General features: G+C 36.9%; 3 protein-coding genes, 1 long non-coding RNA gene and 1 pseudogene across 6 annotated transcripts; 2 read left to right on the plus strand and 3 right to left on the minus strand.

Annotated features, from left to right (window-relative positions):
* Positions 1–4321: 4321 nt before the first annotated feature.
* LOC127252663 (uncharacterized) lies at positions 4322–8003 on the minus strand. The gene is made up of 12 exons (XM_051276946.1): positions 7935–8003; positions 7465–7782; positions 7141–7378; positions 6799–7040; positions 6482–6688; positions 6309–6398; positions 6140–6199; positions 5711–5992; positions 5554–5616; positions 5359–5443; positions 4751–4890; positions 4322–4660 (listed from the first exon to the last, which is right to left on the minus strand). The coding sequence occupies exons 1-12, from the start codon at positions 8001–8003 to the stop codon at positions 4643–4645; spliced, it is 1812 nt and encodes a 603-aa protein (XP_051132903.1). The 3' UTR covers positions 4322–4642.
* Positions 7743–9380, minus strand: LOC127252029 (uncharacterized). Of its 3 annotated transcripts, none has more exons than XR_007839017.1 (2): positions 8082–9380; positions 7743–7782 (listed from the first exon to the last, which is right to left on the minus strand). XR_007839017.1 is itself a non-coding variant. In XM_051276032.1 (2 exons), the coding sequence occupies exon 2, from the start codon at positions 8796–8798 to the stop codon at positions 8259–8261; it is 540 nt and encodes a 179-aa protein (XP_051131989.1). In that variant the 5' UTR covers positions 8799–8966; positions 9066–9380; the 3' UTR covers positions 7998–8258. The 3 variants fall into 3 exon arrangements, 1 of the variants encoding a protein (XP_051131989.1); XR_007839018.1 differs by lacking the exon at positions 7743–7782 and adding an exon at positions 7946–7991; XM_051276032.1 differs by lacking the exon at positions 7743–7782 and having other exon boundaries at positions 7998–8966; positions 9066–9380.
* A 123-nt stretch (positions 9381–9503) lies between these two features.
* Positions 9504–11819, minus strand: LOC127252673 (uncharacterized). The gene is made up of 2 exons (XM_051276956.1): positions 11629–11819; positions 9504–10409 (listed from the first exon to the last, which is right to left on the minus strand). The coding sequence occupies exon 2, from the start codon at positions 10407–10409 to the stop codon at positions 9504–9506; it is 906 nt and encodes a 301-aa protein (XP_051132913.1). The 5' UTR covers positions 11629–11819.
* Positions 11820–15128: 3309 nt separating this feature from the next.
* Positions 15129–16710, plus strand: LOC127255172 (uncharacterized). The gene is made up of 3 exons (XR_007839581.1): positions 15129–15384; positions 15954–16111; positions 16616–16710. It is a non-coding gene; the product is annotated as an uncharacterized LOC127255172 (long non-coding RNA).
* A 207-nt stretch (positions 16711–16917) lies between these two features.
* On the plus strand, positions 16918–20438 carry LOC127255169 (ADP-ribosylation factor 1-like; annotated as a pseudogene).
* The last annotated feature ends 989 nt before the right edge of the window (positions 20439–21427 follow it).

Here is a 21427-nt window from a genome sequence, read left to right on the forward strand (position 1 = left end):
TTTTTTAGCAAATAATTTTTTTTTCGAATGCCTTTTTTTTCCCAGATTATTTTTTAGGGTTTTTCTTTTTCTTTGCCCAATTTATTTTTTAGGTTTTTTTTTTGACATAATTGACTGAACTCGGAGTTATATTAAAAGTTGCATACGTATCCGATAAAGGAATCAAATCGTAATGTAGTTCAAAACAAATTGAATTTGTTTGTTTGTGTTAAACATTTATTCTCGTGTTAAAGGAGTCTTGTAGAAAGTTTATCCTCGTTTCTAGGACATTGTATTTAGTTTATCCTCGTTTCTAGAAGATTATTGAAAGTTTATCCTCGTTTCTAGGAGATTGTAGAAAGTTTATTCTTATTTTTAGGAGATTGAAGAAAGTTTATCCTCATTTCCAAGAGGTTGAAGAAAGTTTATCCTCATTTCTAGAAGATTGAAGAAAGTTTATCCTCGTTTTCAGGACATTGAAAAAAGTTTATCCTTATTTTCAGGAGGTTGAAGAAAGTTTATCTCTGTTTCTAGGATATTGAAGAAAGTTTATCCTCGTTACCAGGAGGTTGAAGAAAGTTTATCCCCGATCCTAGGAGATTGAAGAAAGTTTATCTTCATTTCTAGGAGATTGAATAAAGTTTATCCTCATTTCTAGGAGATTGACGAAAGTTTATCCTTGTTTCCAAGAGGTTGAAGAAAGTTTATCCTCGTTTTTAGGAGATTAAAGAAAGTTTATCCTCGTTTCCAGGAAGTTGAAGAAAGTTTATATTCGTTTCTAGTAGATTGAAGAAACTTTATCTTCATTTCTAGTAGATTGAAGAAACTTTAACCTCGTTTGCAGGAGGTTGAAAAAAGTTTATCATCGTTTTTAGGAGATTGAAGAAAGTTTATTCTCATTTCCAAGTGGTTGAAGAAACTTATCCTCGTTTCTAGGAGGTTGAAGAAACTTTATCCTTGTTTCTAGAAGATTGAAGAAAGTTTATCCTTATTTCTATGAGATTAAAAGAAGTTTATTCTCGTTTCCAGGAGGTTGAAGAAAGTTTATCTTCGTTTCTAGGAGATTGAAAAAATTTTATCCTTGTTTCCAGGAGGTTGAAGAAAATTTATCCTTATTTCTAGGAGATTGAAGAAAGCTTATCCTCGTTTCCAGTTGCTTGAAGAAAAATTAATATAATGTGTTAATTGTGATTGAGTTTTATTTAGGACTTTCTGTTGGACATATTTGAATTTTTTTGATGTTGTAAGTATTTGATCTTTTATGCCTTATTATATATATATTATGTTTGGTAGTAAAAAAAGAAAGTTGTTTATGAATTCAAATAAACGAAACATGAAGCATAATTAAAAGAGATAGTTGCATGCTATTCTTTGCCACTCCAAGAAAGAATACTAAATAAGTAATGAAACTGAATGTTGAAGAAGAAAATAACATAATAAATATTTTATTGTGGAAGAATAGTGGAACATCCGAAACAACACGTCAAATATGGACTAGGTGCAATAAATTTATACAACACGTATTTTCATGTTTCATGCTACATGTTTCATTAACTTATTAATTAGTTAGTTTGCTACAATCCAGCCTCATTAGCTTAATATAAATAAAATCAAATTTTATTTATTTATTTTTCACTAATTTTTTATAATTTTATTTTACGTATATTTTAATTAGTTTTGTAAAGTTTAGTTTATTATTATTATTATTATTATTATTAGATGTCGTTGACAAAAAAATAGTTATGGAGGAGATTTTGGTAAAGGAAAAGACTCAGGAAGAGTAAATTGGACAACATCAGATCTTTATATATTTATTGGTTTGTGCATTGAATGATTTAGCAAAAATGAAGGAAAATTAGGTGCAATAATCTCACAAAAATGCCATGAAAAAAACTACAAGAAAGATTTCTACAAAATAACACATAAAAGTTGGGGAAAAAAAATTGAAAAACAAGTATGATTGGATGAGAACAAGATAGAGTCTTTGGAAAAAATTAAAAGGAAAATAAACTGGTTTAAAATGGGATCATGAAACAAAAAATAGTATGTGCGATTGATGAGTAGTGGAATATTAAAATTCAGGTTAGGATTTTATTTTATTTTATTTTATAAAATTTTCTAAAGCATAAATACCTTATTGTATATTGTTTATAAGAAAATGACAATTTTAAAACCTTGTGATAAGAAGGGATTGAGCCCGAATCTAAAATGGATTTTATTTTCACTCACTCACCAGCGACAAGAGAATATAAGTACACTCTTGAGTATGATTGCTCACAAGGTAAAGAAAAAAGAACTCATATATCCTCTTCACCACGTACTATTAATGTTGATTACTCAATATTTGGTGACACATCACATATTGATTTATCGTGTGATCATCATGATGATCTGATAAATAATAGTACTAGTTAGAACAATTCTATTGAGTGTGTGGGATAATATTTGGAAAGAATCTACCTCTACTTGCATCGGTATATCAAGTAATAATGGTACAAAAAACAAAGGAAATAGAAGTCTTGAAAGCAGTGACATTGAATGTGAAAAGATTGCAAAAACTAGTTCAAAATAGGAGGAAAAAAAGTTTATCAATGAAAAGCTTGACCAAATTTTCTAGTCAATTGCAACTATAAATGACTTATGACTTCATTGTTTTAATCATTAAGCGCTATGAATGCTCCTACATCCTTATTCTCTAATGATAAAGAAGTTATCAGTGTTACAGATACACTAGCAAAGTTGTGCACTTTCGAAAAATTAGTACCTGGTAGTCAAGAATTTAACTTTGTTGTGACGATGGTCGAAGATCCACAAAAGCGGTTAATTTTAGCTAATATGCCAAATGATGCGGCAATTGTTGGATGGAATAAATTTATGTACAGTGAGAGAAAGAGCGAGTAGAAATATCTTTACACTATTTTTTTTTTCTAATAAAATTTCTAAGAATGACTATTTGCAGTGTGATTTACTAGTATCTTTGCTTAGTAGGTTTTGAACATTGATTATTTAAGTTTGATAACTATTTTTTTCTAAGTTAATGAAATTATTATAACTTGTTTATATATTATAATACTCTATATATTTTTTATGATTTCTACTATTATATATTTTTGTTAAATTATACTTGTAGATATGGACCACATAATTCTCAAAGAATTACATCTACGACTCTTGCAACATAAAGACTTTTTTCTACAACTTTTTCAAGTAACAAAATTTCAAAATAGTTATTGGAATTTCATTGCATGAGCAATCGGTTGTCTTATGCATTATTATATTAATTACTTATACAAAGAACTATGTTTCACTTCATACTTTACCGGCGAAAGATGGATGAATGAATTATTAAGTGGACATGAAAAATGACGTTTTAATACTTTTAGAATGACTCAAGATACATTTCGATAAGTATGCTTTGATTTAGAAATAAGTATAGATTGAGAGCTTCAAACATAATTTCGATTTTGGAAAAAATTGGAAGTGACATTGAATGTGAAAATATTGCAAAAACTAGTTCACCTAAGAAAATAGGAGGATAAAAAGTTCATCAATGAAAAGCTTGACCAAATTTTATAGTTAATTGCAACAATAAATGACTTATGACTTCATTTTTTTAATCACTGAGTGTTATGAATGCTCCTACATCCTCATTCTCTAATGATAAAGAAGTTATCAGTGTTACAGATGCGCTAGCAAAGTTGTGCACTTTTGAAGAATTCACTACCAAAAAAACTGTTTTCTATTACGGCCGGAAAATCGTAACAAAAAGCCATATTTCGTGCAATTTGCGTATTTGCTACGCCTTTGTTACGACTTTTTTCCGTAATGTGTACTCGCGTAACGAATGTTTTTTGCCACGCCACTTTTCGTAACTATTACGATCGGTCAACGCTCCCTGAAGTATGGTATTTGTTACGATGTTTGTTACGAATTTTCTCTCGTAACGAAAGGTAGATCCTTCCGCGCGTGTGGCAGGACTTTTAGTTACGGTATTTGTTACGGAAGTTCCTCGCGTTACAAGTGTTTTCCATTGACCGGTTGTCAGAACTTGGTTTTTGTTACGACTATTTGTAACGGCATTGAACCCCGTAAAAAAAATATTACCTACTTATAGTCACGAAACCGTCTGTAACAACAAATATCCAAAGACCACTTTTTGTAACGATTTTCTGGCCTTTTGTTACGGAAAAATAGCGTATTGTGAAAAACAGGGGGTACGCTGCAATTGAAATTGTTCGTAACAAATGGACCTGCTGTGATGCGTATGATACGAAAATAAATTACGAATACAAAGATTGCTATAAACATCATCATCATTACGCCCCGCGCAAACATTAATTCATATTAAAATCTGAATTCCATACCTACCAACAAAGTAAAGCAACCCATAGAACAAGCCTACTAGTATCTACACATCAACAACCTGTTCCGCAAAACGTGCTTAACAGTTCAAACACAAGTAAACAACGCAATAAGCAAATACGGTTATCCATCAATCCCATTAGGCACATTTTTCACCATACGAATTCAAACCACAAAGGTCTACGCATCAATTCCAGACATAGTTCAACAAAAACTCAACACAATCCATCCAAAGACAGGTTCGACATTCAATCCATATGACAAACGGGGCAATTAACATGGGTGTATCGGTACCAACATTTCAAGCCCGGCGCATGAGCTGCAATTGCCAACACAGAGATTACTTTAAGTCATACTTCTTATAAATTTCGGAAGGCAATACAAGAAAGGTATTAAAGTAGATCCTTACGTCCTTGTAGCTCCACTCAATAGGATCTTCGCCGACGACATCGCGAAGGGTAGTCGCCCCAGAAATGGTCGGCAAAATAAGGGGTGTGTCCGGGACTGACGCGGATGTCACGAAGACCTTGACCAAGGAAAGTGTGTCACCTACAGCATTCACAAGAGCAATTTTTGATTACATTCAAGCATATATATCAACAGACGTTCGAACTGTATATATAACATGTCATAACACAGACATTATAAGTGTAATACTTTGGAACTAGAACAAGAGGAGTACGTACATTCAGACATGTCGTACAGTACATGGTATTACATTCATGAGTTAGGTAGCGAAGCACATTATACCCTAATTTCCTATGTAATTGCAGCTTGATCTTTAAACCAAACATCCTTCAATAAACATGGGTCGTCATAATAGCAGTTATTTTACCACCCCTACATTAACAGTCTACATCGCTTTGGAAATCCACGGATCGTATCATTGTATACTTCTACACTTAGTGAATCCATGCTAATACGCAATATGAGGCCTGAACAGTCACGAAAACCTACGATATCTCGCTGAGGCATATTAAAAGTTTAATTAAACATCCTCAAAGATACCGGACCAACCTGGCCCAGGGGGGCAGAGCAGAAGTCCCTCTGCAACAACTTTTTTCTCACCGGTGCGGGATAATAGAAGCACATGTGTGCCGACCTACAACAGACAGGGCATATGAGTTGGATAAGGTAGTACGCAGTCAAGAGTAGCCTAAATTAGACACTGCACTGATTTCTAAGAAACTCCAGGGCGTCACGGAATCATACCGTCATGCTTGGCTCGGACACAGGCCTGGGAATCTCAGGGACTGAATCAATACGAGATGTGCCCTATCATATAACATGCCGAGGATGGTAAATTCCTTCGCCATCCAAATCTCATGGGATACTCATACCAAACAGGTCAGGGATTATGAATACTTACTGCCTGGCCAGTAACCGCTCCGGAGTTTCTGTGCATGAATGCATACACATCAGCCTTGATGGTTTTGAACTCATCCATCATTGCCTTCAGCTCCTCCATTCCATTCTGTAGTTGTTCCCACCCATGCTGGAATGCTACACTGTCTGTTAAACCAGTTGACTCGCTGCGGGGATGAGCTGAACTTGCCGCACTGTCGACCTTTGACCGCTTCTTAATCTTTCCCCCAAGGGCCCGTCGGTACAGAGTCTCCCGCCCTTCAGGGGGAACCTTGTTTAGCTCATTCTGTAAATAAGTCTACAGGAAAGATTTAAGTGAGGCCGAACTTGCTCTTGTTGTTAGAGATGTAAATACTGACTGAATTGTAACTAAGTTGGGAACGAATTTATTCTACCAATATCTCCTCGGTTTCTTGGTCATCCTTTCCCTTGCCTTGTGTGCGACTGGAAATCCAAATCTCCAGATGTCGGGGTCCTTCCCCTTTGCCTTGATCTGCAGCAATACAAGGCCTTCTGTCATCGAAAACATAATGAAATACAGGAGAGGAAAATATGGGGATGGAGCATGACATGACTAATTACTTAATTGTAATAAAAGGTACCTCATCTGCCAGAGTCGTGAATGACTTCCGCCCAGTACGATGTGGAAAGCTTCTTTTCGCTACGTTCGACGCATTTTTCTTGGATTGAAGCTACGTCAAGCAAAGTTATTTAGTTCTCAGTCCATGCCCGTGCAGATTTAACGTATATTAATTTGGCATGTCCCTATGCGTACCTTCACCTTCTCGTCGCGCCAATACTCAACCAACTTCGGCCACTGATCGGGCACAATCCTGCTTGAGGGAACCTTCTTCAGTGCTTCTTCATCGTCCTCGATCGGATTGAAGTAAGTTGATTTGATGCTGTATTTCCAGTGCCTCCAAACTTCCCTTAGGTCAGCCAAGACCACTTTCTCCGCTGAGTCTGGTAATCCGCTGTTACTCTGGAATGCCGTTTCACACGGTTTCCACCAGGTCCGGAGAAGATGGTAGGGCCATATATAAGAATCTATATGAAATAAAAGAACTTTCAATTTAATGAAGTTTGCATCACCTGAACCTCCATCCATGCACCCTGTCTCTTCGTCTCCGGTATCTCAGCGAACGTGGGGTAATGTAGAGGAAGTCGAGCTCCGTTGCGTGCAATGACCCCAATGGCTGTCTTGTACTCGTTTACGTCGGGTCCGACGATGCTTTTACCATCCGGCGATGTGAATACAAGCATCCTGTGATCTTTTCCCCATCCACGCGGCATTCGTGCCGCCCCTCTCCCCTGCTTTTTCTTTGACGAACCAGCTGACACAAACAGGAGATTACATGTTCTAATAAGGATATTACATGCAAAATATGAAGTCACTAAATGTAATCGGTAATCTTTGAAGGCTAATTTCCAAACCGTCGTGCGATGTCATCTCGTCCAATGGTGCCATATTGCCCGCCTCTGTTCCTGTCATCAGAGTGGGGTCGGAGCCTGGCCCTTCATCCAAGAGTGGCATATCACTCTCTGCAGTCTCCATGTCCTGCGTCGGCGGAAGTGTCTCGTCATCTGCTTGTGTGGGGGGGATTGTATCATCGTCATCCTGTGTCAGTGCCGTCGGATCAAAAAGTGATGGAACATCCCTATCATCATGTTCCTGTTGGGGTTAACAGTGTCAGCCTATTGTAGTGTTATACTGAGAGTTCAAATAAGGACATGCTTTCGGCAAAGGAACCACATTACCTCCAAAGGGCCCTCTGAATCCTGAAGCACTGCCCTTCGAGTGGAAGATGTTGGCTTCATGCTTTGACCACGAGCATCGCGCTCTTTCTCCCACTCTGATGTGATGGACCGGAGTCGCTGGAGCAGTGGCGAGACCCGAGATCCCTTCCGTTTTGTCACTTTCTTTGTGGGATTGCAGATGGGCGATGGATTCCTGCTTGCGGGATGAGTTGCCTCTAGGGGGCTGTTACGTGCGGATGCCCGGGTAAAACGTCTTGCGGGAGAGACTGCCGGATCCGGTGACCCTCCAACGGCAGCACGTTGAGATTTGCCCATAACCTGCAAGACACCAGTGTTAGTTGGCAGTATGAAAACGTATATTAGGAGAAAATCAAAACACACTTATCACAACAAAGCTTATGAAGTGACATATTACGAGAAATTCACATAATAGTTACTGCAATTAATCAGGGTAAATTGCTTCAGCATACGCAAAGGGGGGTAAAGAGCTTATCCGCGTTGACATATTCGGAAAAAATCATAACATCCTGCGCGCGCATAATGGATGCAAAGTGCTTCAGCAAATCAAGCGAAAACAGGGCCTATGAACGATGGCATGCATGTCCGAAAGTGGTTACCTATTACGTACTTCAATCACCGACCCCCCCTCCCCACATAGATGACCATCTGTTGAGATGTGTAATTTATTCTGAACTGCGAACTCAAAAAGGTTGCGTGGTTGCCAAACCATCAAAAATGGGCCAATTAGGCTATATTCGCATACTACCAAAAATGCCCGCTTATTTGATTCTGCGCTAAGCACCATCATCTTCGGAGGATTCCTCCGAATCCGAAGGCGAAGTATCGGCATGGTCCATCTGCCCTGCATCTTCTACTACTTGCCCCTCAATACCTTCCCTTAGCCAGTAATCGGCTGCTCCTCTAACATTGCCTCCGTCATCTAAAGGTAACCCTGTGCTGAATCTATGATCGATCGTACTATACACGTCATACGTGTCTCGCCGTGACACCGGAACGACAACGCTCCAACCTTCATCAACCGGGTCTGCAATGTACCACACCTGAGAGGCTTGGGTCGCTAAGATGAAAGGCTCATCCGTGGGCAAGTTCTTGGGGTACATCAAATACTTAAAGTTCACACATTTATATTTGAACTCATCCTCTTTAACGCCCCTCTCCAGATCCACCCAGTCACATTTTAAAAGGAGATACTTCTGTTGATTGCTATAGTACACTTCCACAATGTCCGTAAGAATCCCGTAATATGCCACGGAACCTTCTCGTGGGTTATGGTCCCTAGCTGAGGCATAACTCACTGTATCTGCCGTAACCATAACACCTGCACACTGTGTCCTCTTCCTTGCATCCCGGTCTTGAACACGATAGCGTATTCCTGACACAATGCACGAAGAGTACCGTGTTGCATTGCATAATGGTCCACCCGCCAATGCACGGATCTCCGCTGAGATTGGGCACTCATCATTATTCGTCGGATCATCTACCTACATTTGATGTAAAGTAGTTCATGAACACTCGTGATTTCAATGTTTTTTGGGAGTGTAGTCAAGATACCACGTACGGACGATGTAGGCGGTACTCACATATGATTGAAACCAAGACGCAAATTGTTCGTTGTGCTGCTGGTGCACCTCACGTGGGGGTGCGCGAGTTCGACATGACCTAATAGTATCAAGGTGAATCCTACAGTGCAAAAATAAAAGTCGAAGATATTCAACACAGGTCGGATACGCATACAAGTATTGTTAAATTGATGTGAAAAAACCTTCGCAACGGACTGATTTCATCTATATTTCCTAGGATGTAGCAATGAATTTGGTGCATCGTATTGTAATCAAGATTGAACCTAGAACCAAACAATCCTTTCCCGTGTTGTGTCCCGTCCTCCTCCCCTCGAGCAGCCCGGTTCTCTTTGGTCTCTATGTCTCCGAGATATCTTGAGCAGAATGTCACGCATTCTTCCATGAGGTATCCACGTGCAATCGAACCCTCAGGTTGTGCCCTGTTCCGTACGTACCTCTTCAGAGTACCCAAGTACCGCTCAATGGGATACATCCACCGGTACTGCACCGGACCGGCCACCATAGCCTCCTCAGCCATCTCATAGAAGATGCAGTTTTGGAAGATACGTACCATCGCTGCAATCGCGGAATTAATGGAAAGTACCTTAACTTCTTCACTGGAGATCTATCTTTACCCTGTGTAAATCGCTTTTCCCCACACACAACACAAACCTCACGGTCAACATCTTCCCCGGTAAACAACATGCAATTGTTGATGCACGCATGGATAGTCTTGCATGTGAACCCCAAGTCCTTGGTCAGCTTATTAGCCTCATAGAAGTTCTTCGGAAGGACAACATCGTCTGGAAGTGCATCCCGTAACAGCTCTAACAGCAAATCAATAGAATTATTAGACCAGTGGCACAAAACCTTCAAGTGCAAAAGCCGTGCGATAAACGAGAGTCTACTCATCTTCTTGCACCCTGGTATGAGCTCTTTCTCTACATCTTCTAACATCTTTCTATACCCCTTACTGCCATGATGTATATGTTCATTTTCGTCATCCCTATGAGGTTCATTTCCACTGGGCCCCGGATCGGTGTGCTCTGTATATGCACACTCTCGCAATAGAAGTTCTAGTTCCTCCTCCCAACGCATTGGCATATTGTCGTTTGCAACAGCAGGGTTCACCTCTCCTTCTCCGTGGCAAGTCCAAACCTTGTAGGTTTGGTCGAATCCATAACGAATACAATGGAGCAAGACATCTCTACGAGATTTTGTTAAGCGATTTCCGCAAGATGTACAGGGGCAATAGATGCAAGATTCAGAGCTACGATCTTTAAATGCGAAATCTAAGAAAGCCCTGACCCCGTCCAAATATTGAGCGGAGATATGGTTCGCATCGTCTATCCAACTCCTATCCATCTAGCAATATAATATACATGCGATTCCATCAACAAAACATGCAACCAAAAACATATAAGTACAACATAACCTTCACCGATATAATAGGAAACATGGATGCTCTTCATGACGCTAGCATTATAATTTATCACAACATTAAGGCACATGGACCAAAATCAGCAGCCCTCACCACTTAAAAATCTTCCATAGATGCAATGTAAATAGTATTATATGGATATATTTCCCGTCACAAATGCTGGGCCGTCACAAATAGACACATCAGCAGCAAGAGAGAGTGAGAAAGAAGTGAAAAAGTTTCTGAAATTGACAAGACATGGAGAGCATGGGGGGGACATCCGTGTGTATGCTGCAACCACTATATCTATCTATCTATCTATCTATATGGGACTGGAAGATGGAGATTGAGATGGAAGACGTGTACTATAAGAATTTTGAGATAGATATACATATATATATAGAGGTACAGAAATGGCTCTCTACCCCAATTAGAGGGATACAAATAGGAATAGTACACAGCACCAAAGCCACAAGATTCACTGTATCTGTTTCCACCAAAACTGCATTTGCATCATCGTCTTCTCACATTACTACTCTCGCCCTCATCCTTTACTCTCTACTCTCTACTCCCTACTCTCAATGCAAAGTGTAAATAAGCCCTGGATTTTATCCTTAATTTATAGAAATGCTATAATGAATATATGTATGGGTGACTGTATGTGTATACGCATACTACAAATGCAGGATAACGAAATCTGATAGTAAATTACCTACGATCAGAAAACTGAACTGCAATTCAAGAAGCATGCAACTTGAGGTATTTCGCAATTCATAAATCTTGTTAAATGCTTCCCAACAGCCGAATTAAGTTTCCTGACGTAATGTATTACTTTGTATTCTGAACAAATTAGCAAGAGGATTGAGCTAATATGTTTTAATCTAACATTTAAGCTACCAGAACAAAGAAATACCTCATAAATTTAACATACAGTAAAGCATTGCACTTGGTGTTTAACTATAAATTAAAGATAAATATCAAAAAAATAAATTCAACCAAAAAAACTCTCCTTCTGGACAAAGGAATACAAATTCACCTCAAATGTAACACACGATAAAGCCCAAACAAATGGAGTTAAAATGTAAGACTATATCCATACCGAGATAGAGGCGAAGAACTTTGGAGTAATACCAAATCTTTCGGGAGAAAACTTAAAAACCTTACCTAGATGCCGGAGTAGATCCCTCGTTTCCGTTGATTTCACAATGCTCGTCGTCCTGCAGGTTCAGAGGAAGGAAACTCGATCGAGTTTTCTACAAGGGAGAAATGAGATTATGCCCTAATTTGTCGAAGATACCTCGCGTAATACAAAATCTTTTTCGAGCTACCTTCAAAACCTTACCTGGGTGAGGTGCGCCGGAGTAGATCCCAGGGACGGATCGATTTCACCTCGCGCGTCGTCGTCGGCAGCTACAGGAAATCGGATCGCGGGCGACTGTGAAAAGCGAACGAGGGAAATGAACCAGATGCCCTAATTTGTCTAAGTGTGGGATGATATAGCGTTTTTGTCCATTTTGATCGTTTCTGGAATGAAAGCGTCAATCCAGTATTTTACTTTTTTTTTTTTTTTAATTTAACTTTTCCAAAAATAAAAAATTAAATACCAGTAGTTACGAACACTTTACGTAACTAATGTTATTTTGACCAAATTCTACCATCTCATTATTTGTTACGATATTTTTTGCGTAACGACAGAACCTAAAACGTTGACCGGGTTTTTTTTTTTCGTCACGGATTTTGTCGTAACTAATATATCTATTTGTTACGATTTTATTGTTACGGACTCTCAACCCGTGGTGAATAGCCCTTTTTTTGGTAGTGATTAGTACCTGGTAGTCCGGAATTTAACTTTGCTGTGACGATGATCGAAGATCCACAAAAGCGGTTAATTTTAGCTAATATGCCAAATGATGCGGCAATTGTTGGATGGAATAAATTTATGTACAGTGAGAGAAAGAGCAAGTAGAAATATCTTTGCACTATTTTTTTTTTCTAATAAAATTTCTAAGAATGACTATTTGCAGTGTGATTTACTAGTATCTTTGCTTAGTAGGTTTTGAACATTGATTATTTAAGTTTGATAACTATTTTTTTTCTAAGTTGATGAAATTATTATAACTTGTTTATATATTATAATACTCTATATATTTTTGATGATTTCTACTATTATATATTTTTGTTAACTTATACTTGCAGATATGGACCACATAATTCTCAAAAAAATTACATCTACGACTCTTGCAACATAAAGACTTTTGTCTACAACTTTTTCAAGTAAAAAAATTTCAAAATAGTTATTGGAAATTCATTGCATGTGCAATTGGTTGTCTTATGCATTATTATATTAATTACTTATACAAAGAACCATGTTTCACTTCATACTTTACTGGCTAAAGATGAATGAATGAATTATTAAGTGGACATGAAAAATGACGTTTTAATACTTTTAGAATGACTCAAGATACACTTCGATAAGTTTGCTTTGATTTATAAAGTAAGTATAGATTGAGAGCTTCAAACAGAATGTCGATTTTGGAAAAAGTTGGAAGTGACATTGAATGTGAAATGATTGCAAAGACTAGTTCAACTAAGAGAATGGGAGGAAAAAGTGTTCATCAATGAAAAGCTTAACCAAACTTTATAGTCAATTATAAATATAAATGACTTGATGACTTCATTTTTTATTTTTTTTATTTTTTCAATCACTGAGCGCTATGAATGCTCCTACATCCTCATTTTCTAATGATAAAGTTGTGCATTTTACAAAAACAATTTAAGCATTCTAGAGAAACTATGAGTCCAATCTTTAAAGAAGTTTTAAAAGCTATTTGTGGTCTTTCAAGGGATATATTGAAGCCAAGAGATCCTGAATTCCACGAAATACCACCCTATATCATTCACAATACTCGATACATGCCACATTTCAAGGTATTTATAATATTTTAGTTTTTTTAATTTCTCTTTCAAAATTTTATGTTTCATTTGCAAATTTTTTGTATGTTGTTAGGATTGTATCAGAGCTATTGATGGCATACATATTACCGTCGTTGTTGCAGAAGAAATACAACTACGATATAGAAGGAGAAAAGGATCACCACCTATGAATGTTCTTGCCATATGTGATTTCAACTTATTATTTACTTGTGTTTTGACTGGTTGGGAAGGATCTTCACATGATGCACGGATATTTCTAGACACAATCAATGAATGTTTTTTTTTTAAAAAAAAATTGCTTTTGTTTGTTCATTTAGAAACAATTGTTTTAATATATAATTTTAGGAAAATATTATATGGCAGACAAAGGTTACCCAGAAAGAGATGGCTTTTTGACGCCATATTCGAAGATAAGGTACCATCAATCAGATTTTCATGGCAATGGTCCAAGGGGCTATCGAGAGACCTTCAATTACTATCATTCTTTATTAAGGAGGTGCATTGAAAGGGATTTTGGAGTTGTCAAGGTTCAATGGAAAATACTCAAAGAAATGCCGATATATTCGGTGGAAGTTCAAAAGTTAATCATTTGAATAGCTTTTACCTTGCATAATTATGTTAGGTTGAGTAAGATTTTGACCCAAAGGTACTGCATATTCCTTGTCCAAATCTTATTTCTTCGAAAGCTAAGAAAAAGCTATTGTAAGCATTTCCTCCACAAAAGCATAATATAAAAGTATGAGCACTACCACCAGTGAGCTGTTATGGATCTCATATTTGCTAAAAGCCTTAATCATCCTTATGGTTCAACCAATTCCCTTACACTGTGACAATAAATCAGCCTTGCACATTGCTCAAAATCCGGTTATTCATAAGAGAACCAAGCACATAGAGATTGCTTGTCATCTGGTCAAACACCATTACTTGACTGGGTCCATCTTACCAGTGCATGTTGGAAGCAGGCGGCAACTCGCTGACATCTTCATTAAAGCGCTTCCAAGATCTTTGTTCAATGATCTTCGCACCAAGCTCAGCATGGCTGCTTTTGGCTTGAGAGTGTGTGAACGTATTGAAAAAAATGATGGAAAAAAAAAAGGAAAGACGTCCATGAATTCTACTAAGGATGAATGCAAAAAATGAATCAAAGAAGAAAAATATGAATCGTTTTAAGCTCATATATATTGGGCTATATATACTTGCTTTTGTACATTAGTTATTTTAGTCTCTTAGGCCCATTTTCCTTAGCTCCATTTTGGGCTTGGTTATGTTAGTTTGTTAGATTGTTGGTTAGGTTATTAGTGGGGTGAGAAATCATACAGTTGAACGGCATAATATTATCTGTGTAGTTTTGTTCCTTTGGTGAGATACACAACACAATTTTCTCTCTAAATTGTCTCACAGGCAGCGGTGAGGAAACAGAGAATCCGGAAGTGCAACGGATTGGCAAATGATGAGAGCTTAACTTTAGAATAATGGTTTCATTTGTAACATGATGTCGCTACTTTGTTCTCATATTCAATTACGTTCTCACCGGTGTTCACATGGTAATGCTTTCTTCCTACTGTAGTGCTTGCGATTTTATAAAATTCTTTAAATTTCGAAGCGATGCACATGTGCTTCTGTTCGCAATTTTTTTTTTTCATTTTTTTATGTTTAACTTGTCGTTCGTTTATGTTGTTTACTAAATTTGGTGGAGAACACAAGCAGTGATAGCTTTGATTTATACTACGGTCTTTTCATGTACAATGAGAACGCCATGGAAGAGCTGGAGAGGTTGGATTTGGCATTTGAGGCATTGAAGAAAGAGCTATTTGGACACTTACACGAGGTTTTAAGGAAGCAGTTGTTTGGAAAGGCAGAGGAAGGAGGCTTTCAAAGGCCAAAGTTGGCTAAGCTACCCAAGAACGGGACACCATTGTTGCCATCACAATTTGAGGCTTACAACACCCAGAAAAACAACAAGGATGTCTACTTTCTGTAGATTAGGTATGGCTGCCATGAATTATCTACTTGACTTGGTGAAATCGATATTGCTTGTATCTGTGTTGGATAACAAAGAATGTGTAGATTTGTCAAAATCTCATTGCCTATTGTCAATAGATCGAAATGGTTGGATTCATAGTATGTGGGGAAGAACTATATGTTATGCTCTTCTATATTTACATCAATGAATATTAGTTTGATTAAGATGCATTAGATGGCACCTCCATTGATGACAAATTTGTTCTTTTTTATGATGCTTTCGTTGGAGCAGTATTAATTTATATAAGCGGTTAACATCGTAACAAATAATAGTTTTTGTTACGACAATTTCAGTGACCAAATATTTATTTTCTTGGTCAACGTTTTAGGTTCTTTAACTACGCAAAATAATCCGTAATAAAAACGGAGTTGGTAGACTTTGTTCAAAATAATAATTAGTTACGATTGTGCTTCATAACAAATGGTGTTTACATTTATTTTTTAAATTTAAAAGATATTTTGGATTTAAAAAAAAGGTAAAACGCTATAGCGCTTTTGGAAAACTAAGAACGATTTCATACCCACACACGCAGGCTTGCTTCTTCCCCTCCTCGGTGCCGAATAGATTTCACACTTAGCGAATTTCAGAAAGTTAGGGCACAACTCATTCTTCGACGCGATTTCTCAATCAGCAGACGCGACGTACTGGGTGAAGGTGGGATCGAGGAGGTTAATCGGCACCGGCGTCCAGGTAATATTTTTAAGTTATCTCGAGTAGTATGATGATCGATCCACGGATCTTCGTCGCGTCCTCTGTAAGGAGAAATCGATATAGGGCGTTGTAATATTCTTCTTCTTTCTCAGGTGGTATTGGGAATTTTATGGCTTGTGTGTGATATACAGAACTTGATTAGTTGGTAGGATAACGTATTCTTGTGTTAGAGAACTAGTAGGCGGATTGTTTAAGTTCCCTGTGAAGTTTGATTTATTAATGGTGTAATTTTATCATATGATTATTTTGGTTCTCGAATTTTGGTTTTTGGTCTGCTGGTTTGAAAGGGAAGAATCTCAACCTGCACCTGTTCGACTCTACCCTGGGATCAGTATGGGTTGAGGTGTTTGTGTTTCTGTCTTGTTGTTTAAGATGGGTGATGAGAGTATAAAAATGACAAAATAATACATGGCTAGAGTATAAAATTATTTATAATGAGAGTATATTGTATCGTGACTGACGAAGAAACTCTGGTATGAGTAGGGAAAGATAACAACGCGCACAGCCACGGGGCTGACAGCTGAGATGCACCCAGCCTGGCTCGCTGTCGTCTGCAGGTATTTCGTCACAATGCCAATCAGCTTCATTTTTGCATTACAATTATACTCATTGTTCCAGTTACAGTGAGTCGTCGTCTTTTATTTCAAATTTGTGCCGGAAAGGGAGGGTAAGAGGTGCTGATACTTTGCCTGGATCAGATCAGATCCTTTATTTGTTTATTTTATATATTATAACATAGTTAGATTCAATTCATCGTATTCACTCTCAAATTGATTGAGGGTGAGATGACAATTGTTTTCACGAGGCTGTTTTCTTCACTCTTCGGGAACAAGGAAGGTCGGATTCTTGTGTTGGGTCTCGACAATGCCGGAAAGACCACCATTCTTTGTATGCCTCATTTTTCGCTTCATACGATTCATGTTGTTGTGGTCACTTACTTGCCTTGGTGATGACTTTTAATTAATTCTCTTTAGCTATTGGTTTTCGCAGATCGACTTCAGATGGGCGAAGTAGTGTCTACTATTCCAAGTACTTACCTTGTTATCCTTACTTTAAGCAATTCGATACTGTTATTCTATGAACGTGGGTTGACTGACATTTAACGCGCTAATTTTTGGATATTTTGCGTTGTTTCTAATTGTTTTATGTTATTCTCTTCTCTTGAGCTTGTTTTGGTTGCTTCCTTGAGTTCATTAATTTGCTGCATCTATTTCATAAGCAGAATTTAATATGACAAATGGTGATATGCAAAATGTGTAGTCTGAAAATAGGATTAGGGAAACTTTGCTTTACTTGATTAATGAGTAGATGTCTTTTACATTTTATAGCTATTGGGTTCAATATGGAAACAGTGCAATATAACAACATAAAGTTCCAAGTTTTGGATTTAGGTGAGTTTATCATCCTTAATAGAATTGGGATTGTTTTCAAAGTTTTTTGGCTTTCAAGATCCTTGTTGTTTGACTTGGACTCGTGAATTTGTTTATTTTCATATGGGGTTCATCATTTTAATTTGTAATTTCTGAGTTTGGTTGTTATTGATTGTGTCATGTGTCGCCCTTGGTGATTTATGTTGAAATTATGAAAAGAAGGAGCCGAGGACTTCTTGGCTTTAGGTTTTCACTCTCATTAGAGCTCCAGAGCATGAAAAAAAATGATGTCCATGGATGAATTATTCACATTAATACACAGTGGAATGAATTTGTAACAACTATCAGCTATTAAATGTTGCCACTGGCTGTGGTTTCAAATGCTGCCATATATTATAAAAGATAATTGTAGGTTTATCTTAACTGAATTAGAGAATGTAGACTACAAGTCAACAATATCCTTCTAGTTAGCCCAAGATTTTTTTTTAAAAAGATATATATAATCACTTCACCAATGAGGGAGGAATATTGTTTTGTTATACTTGCAGTTTCGGCGTGTCTCATGAGCTAAATGATTGGAATGTAAATGTTTTAAATTTGCTTCCTTATTTTTTCTTGTTCATTCTTTCCATCAAGGAGCCGAAGGATTTTATAAGCTATGATTTACTTTATAGACATACGATTTGCTTATGAGGGTGGGTCGTGATTCTAGAGTATAATTAGGCATCTAGGCCATTAAGCTTAATGCAACTACAAAACACAGTTATAACTTTAACCTGTGGAAGTCATAAAATAACATTCAAGAAAATAACCATGGGAATGCTCTTTGTTATCACAATTTCATTTATGCTCAATGGTTTTGTGATTACTTAGTAGTTTCTCTTCCAACCAATTCTAAGAAGTCATTCTAAAGTTTTTTATTCGTAACATTGGTGGTTCTCCTTGTTGTGGCAGGTGGGCAGACCAGTATCATGTAACTATTTACTCATATTTGGAAAGTAATTACTTGTGATTTTTATTTCTATCGTCTATTTAGTTAATTTGTCCAATTTAATGGTTCTCTTTTCAATCACACAATACTGACATGTGTCTGTACCCTGTCTAATATTGCCTATTGGATTTGTGCAGTAATGACATTTTTTCGTTCTAAATCCATGTTAAAATCTCTCTCTAATGATTTTTTTTCATACTTTACTACTTTTCAATAGAATGTTTTATTTTTTATTCTGTATTTAAGAATTGATAGATTTAGTTAATTACTACCATGGATAAATAGTTTACCCAGGTGAAATTGTCAAAATAATATTCTGTTTTCAGGTAGGAATTGCTTTTATTGTTATTATTTCTTTAAAAAAAATTTAACTTTTTTCTTTTGTATGTATTTTAATACTTTATGTGGTGCTTGACAACATCAAGTTCACTTTATTTTAATACTTTATGTGGTGCTTTGCCAAATCCTTCAAATCTGGATAGATTGCTGGTACATTTTTTTGTTGATAGCCAAAGTGCTACATATTTTTATTACTAGATGATGCTACAGCGAGAATCCTTATTTCTATATAAAACATGAGTTGTGGTGAGTGAGTGCATCTTACAATAGACCTTACTCATCTTTGAACCAACCACATGATACACATATACTAAACGATAGTCTTATTTTCCGGTATCTTTTCCTTTTTATTTCTTATAAAACAAGCTCAGCTTTCTTTAGAACTTCCTAATCCCTTGAATCGAGCTAAGATGTTTTGCTTTGTTGTTTAGGCCATATTGGAGGTACTACTTTCCCAATACTCAAGCGATAATATATGTTAGTGATTCAAGTGATACATAGACTAGTGGTTGCCAAGGAAGAATTCCATGCAATATTGGAGGTCATATTTCCATTAATGTATTATCAGAAGAAAGTTCATCACCTATATATTTCAAAGGGGATGTTCTTGTTCCGTTTTACACCAAGGTTAATGGAAGATCAAATAAACTAAACTTTATGTTACTGGACAGATCTTAAGAATGTAATGAAAATAATTTTTATTTCATATGTCACAATCACATATTCATGGAAAACAACTTGCTTGTGATTGGCTTCAACAGGTATGCTGTCCCGATTATGGTACTTTTAGTTGTCAAAGGTTAACAATGTTCTCATTAATTGTGAAGCTTTAAATTTCAAGAACATAATCAGAATTAGAGTGATGTTTTTTTAATAAACACTTTAGTAGTTTTTGTAAAATATTGAATGGCCACTGTTTGCATAATTTTGTTGCACATGATCCTTTGAAGTTCTCTGAGTGTTCTTACAGTAAGTTCCTACCTAGGTGGCCCTAGAACTTGAACCAATACTTAACAGTTTGTTTACCTTTATTTTTGGTTTTTAATATTTTAGGCCTTGGCAGTTTTGTTTTCAACTTAAATAGAAATGAAAAAATGGTTCTTGTTTCTAGTTGTTTTAATTTTCCCTACGTCAGTTAAACTGTTTGTTTAAACTCCTAATGATCTTTGTTAATGATTGACTGTACTTTCCTTTTTCTTATATGGAATTACATTGGTCCCTTGCCAGGAGGAAGAGCTAAAAGGCGCCGTTGTCCTCTTGTTTGCTAACAAGCATGTGGAATTTTATACCATTCTTTCTGCTATATATATATAAACATTAACATTGCACTTAATTTACATACGATAAGCAGAAATTTCTTGATGCATTTGCATACTTGAAAAACTCTGTGTGTCGGTTGAAGTTGCTTGTTAATCCACTCACAAGTTAGATAAGTGTACTCTCTTATGGCTTAACATTATTTGACTTACAGGATCTTCCTAGAGCAATGGATGATGCTTCGATAACTGAGGCCTTAGAGTTGCACAAAATTAAGAATCAGTAATGGGCTATCTTCAAAACTTCCGCCATAAAGGGAGAAGGCCTCTTTGAGGACCTAGACTGGTAATTCATGGATATATAATGTGCTTTGGTACCTAATTCATGGATATAATACCATGTATTGTACGACATGTCTGAATATACATACTCGTATTGTTCTAGTTGCAAAGCTTTACACTTCTAATGTCTGTGTTATGGCATGTTATACATACAGTTTGAACGTCTGTTGATATCTATGGCTTAATATACTCAAAAATTGCACTTGTGGATGCTTAGGTGACACACTTTCCTTGGTCAAGATCTTCGTGACATCCGCCTCAGTCCCGGACACACCCTTTATTTTGCGGATCATTGCTGGGGCGACTACCCTTCGCGATGTCGTTGGTGAAGATCCTATTGAGTGGAACTACAAGGATGTACGGATCTACTTCCATACCTTTCTTGTATTGCCTTCCAAAATTTATAAGAAATACGACTTAAACTAATCTTTGTGTTGGCCATTGCAGCTCATGCGCCGCCCCTGAAGCGTATCTACCGATTCACCCATGTTAGTTGCCCCGTTTGTCTTATGGAATGTATGTCATACCTGTTTTTGGATGGATTGTGTTGAGGCTGTGTTGAGTTTTAATTCGTGTAGTGAAAGATGTGGTTATGGATTGATGGATATCCGTTCTTGCTTATTGTTAGGTTTGGTGTTTGAACTGTTAAGCCCGTTTTTCGGAACAGGATGTTGCTATGTAGTGCTTGCTAGACTTGTTTTATGGGTTCCTTTATTTTGTTGTTAGGTATGGAGATTGTCGAGTAAAATCTGTGGTGTCCATGTGCCTTAATGTTGGGATTCAGATTTTACTATGAATTAATGTTTGCAAGTATTGCCAATGATTATGTTTATAGCATTATGTTTTATGGGTTGCTTTACTTTAATTGCAGTGTAACACCTATTTTTCATAGCATGATATTTCTGCGTAACAAAAAGATGAAATACCGTGACAAAAAGTGGTCCTTGGATATTTTTTGTTTCAGGTTGTTCCGTGACTATAGGAAAGTATATTTTTT

Source organism: Andrographis paniculata, unplaced genomic scaffold, assembly GCF_009805555.1.
Source record: "Andrographis paniculata isolate CXL003 unplaced genomic scaffold, ASM980555v1 Contig12END, whole genome shotgun sequence".
Taxonomy (NCBI): Eukaryota; Viridiplantae; Streptophyta; class Magnoliopsida; order Lamiales; family Acanthaceae; genus Andrographis; species Andrographis paniculata.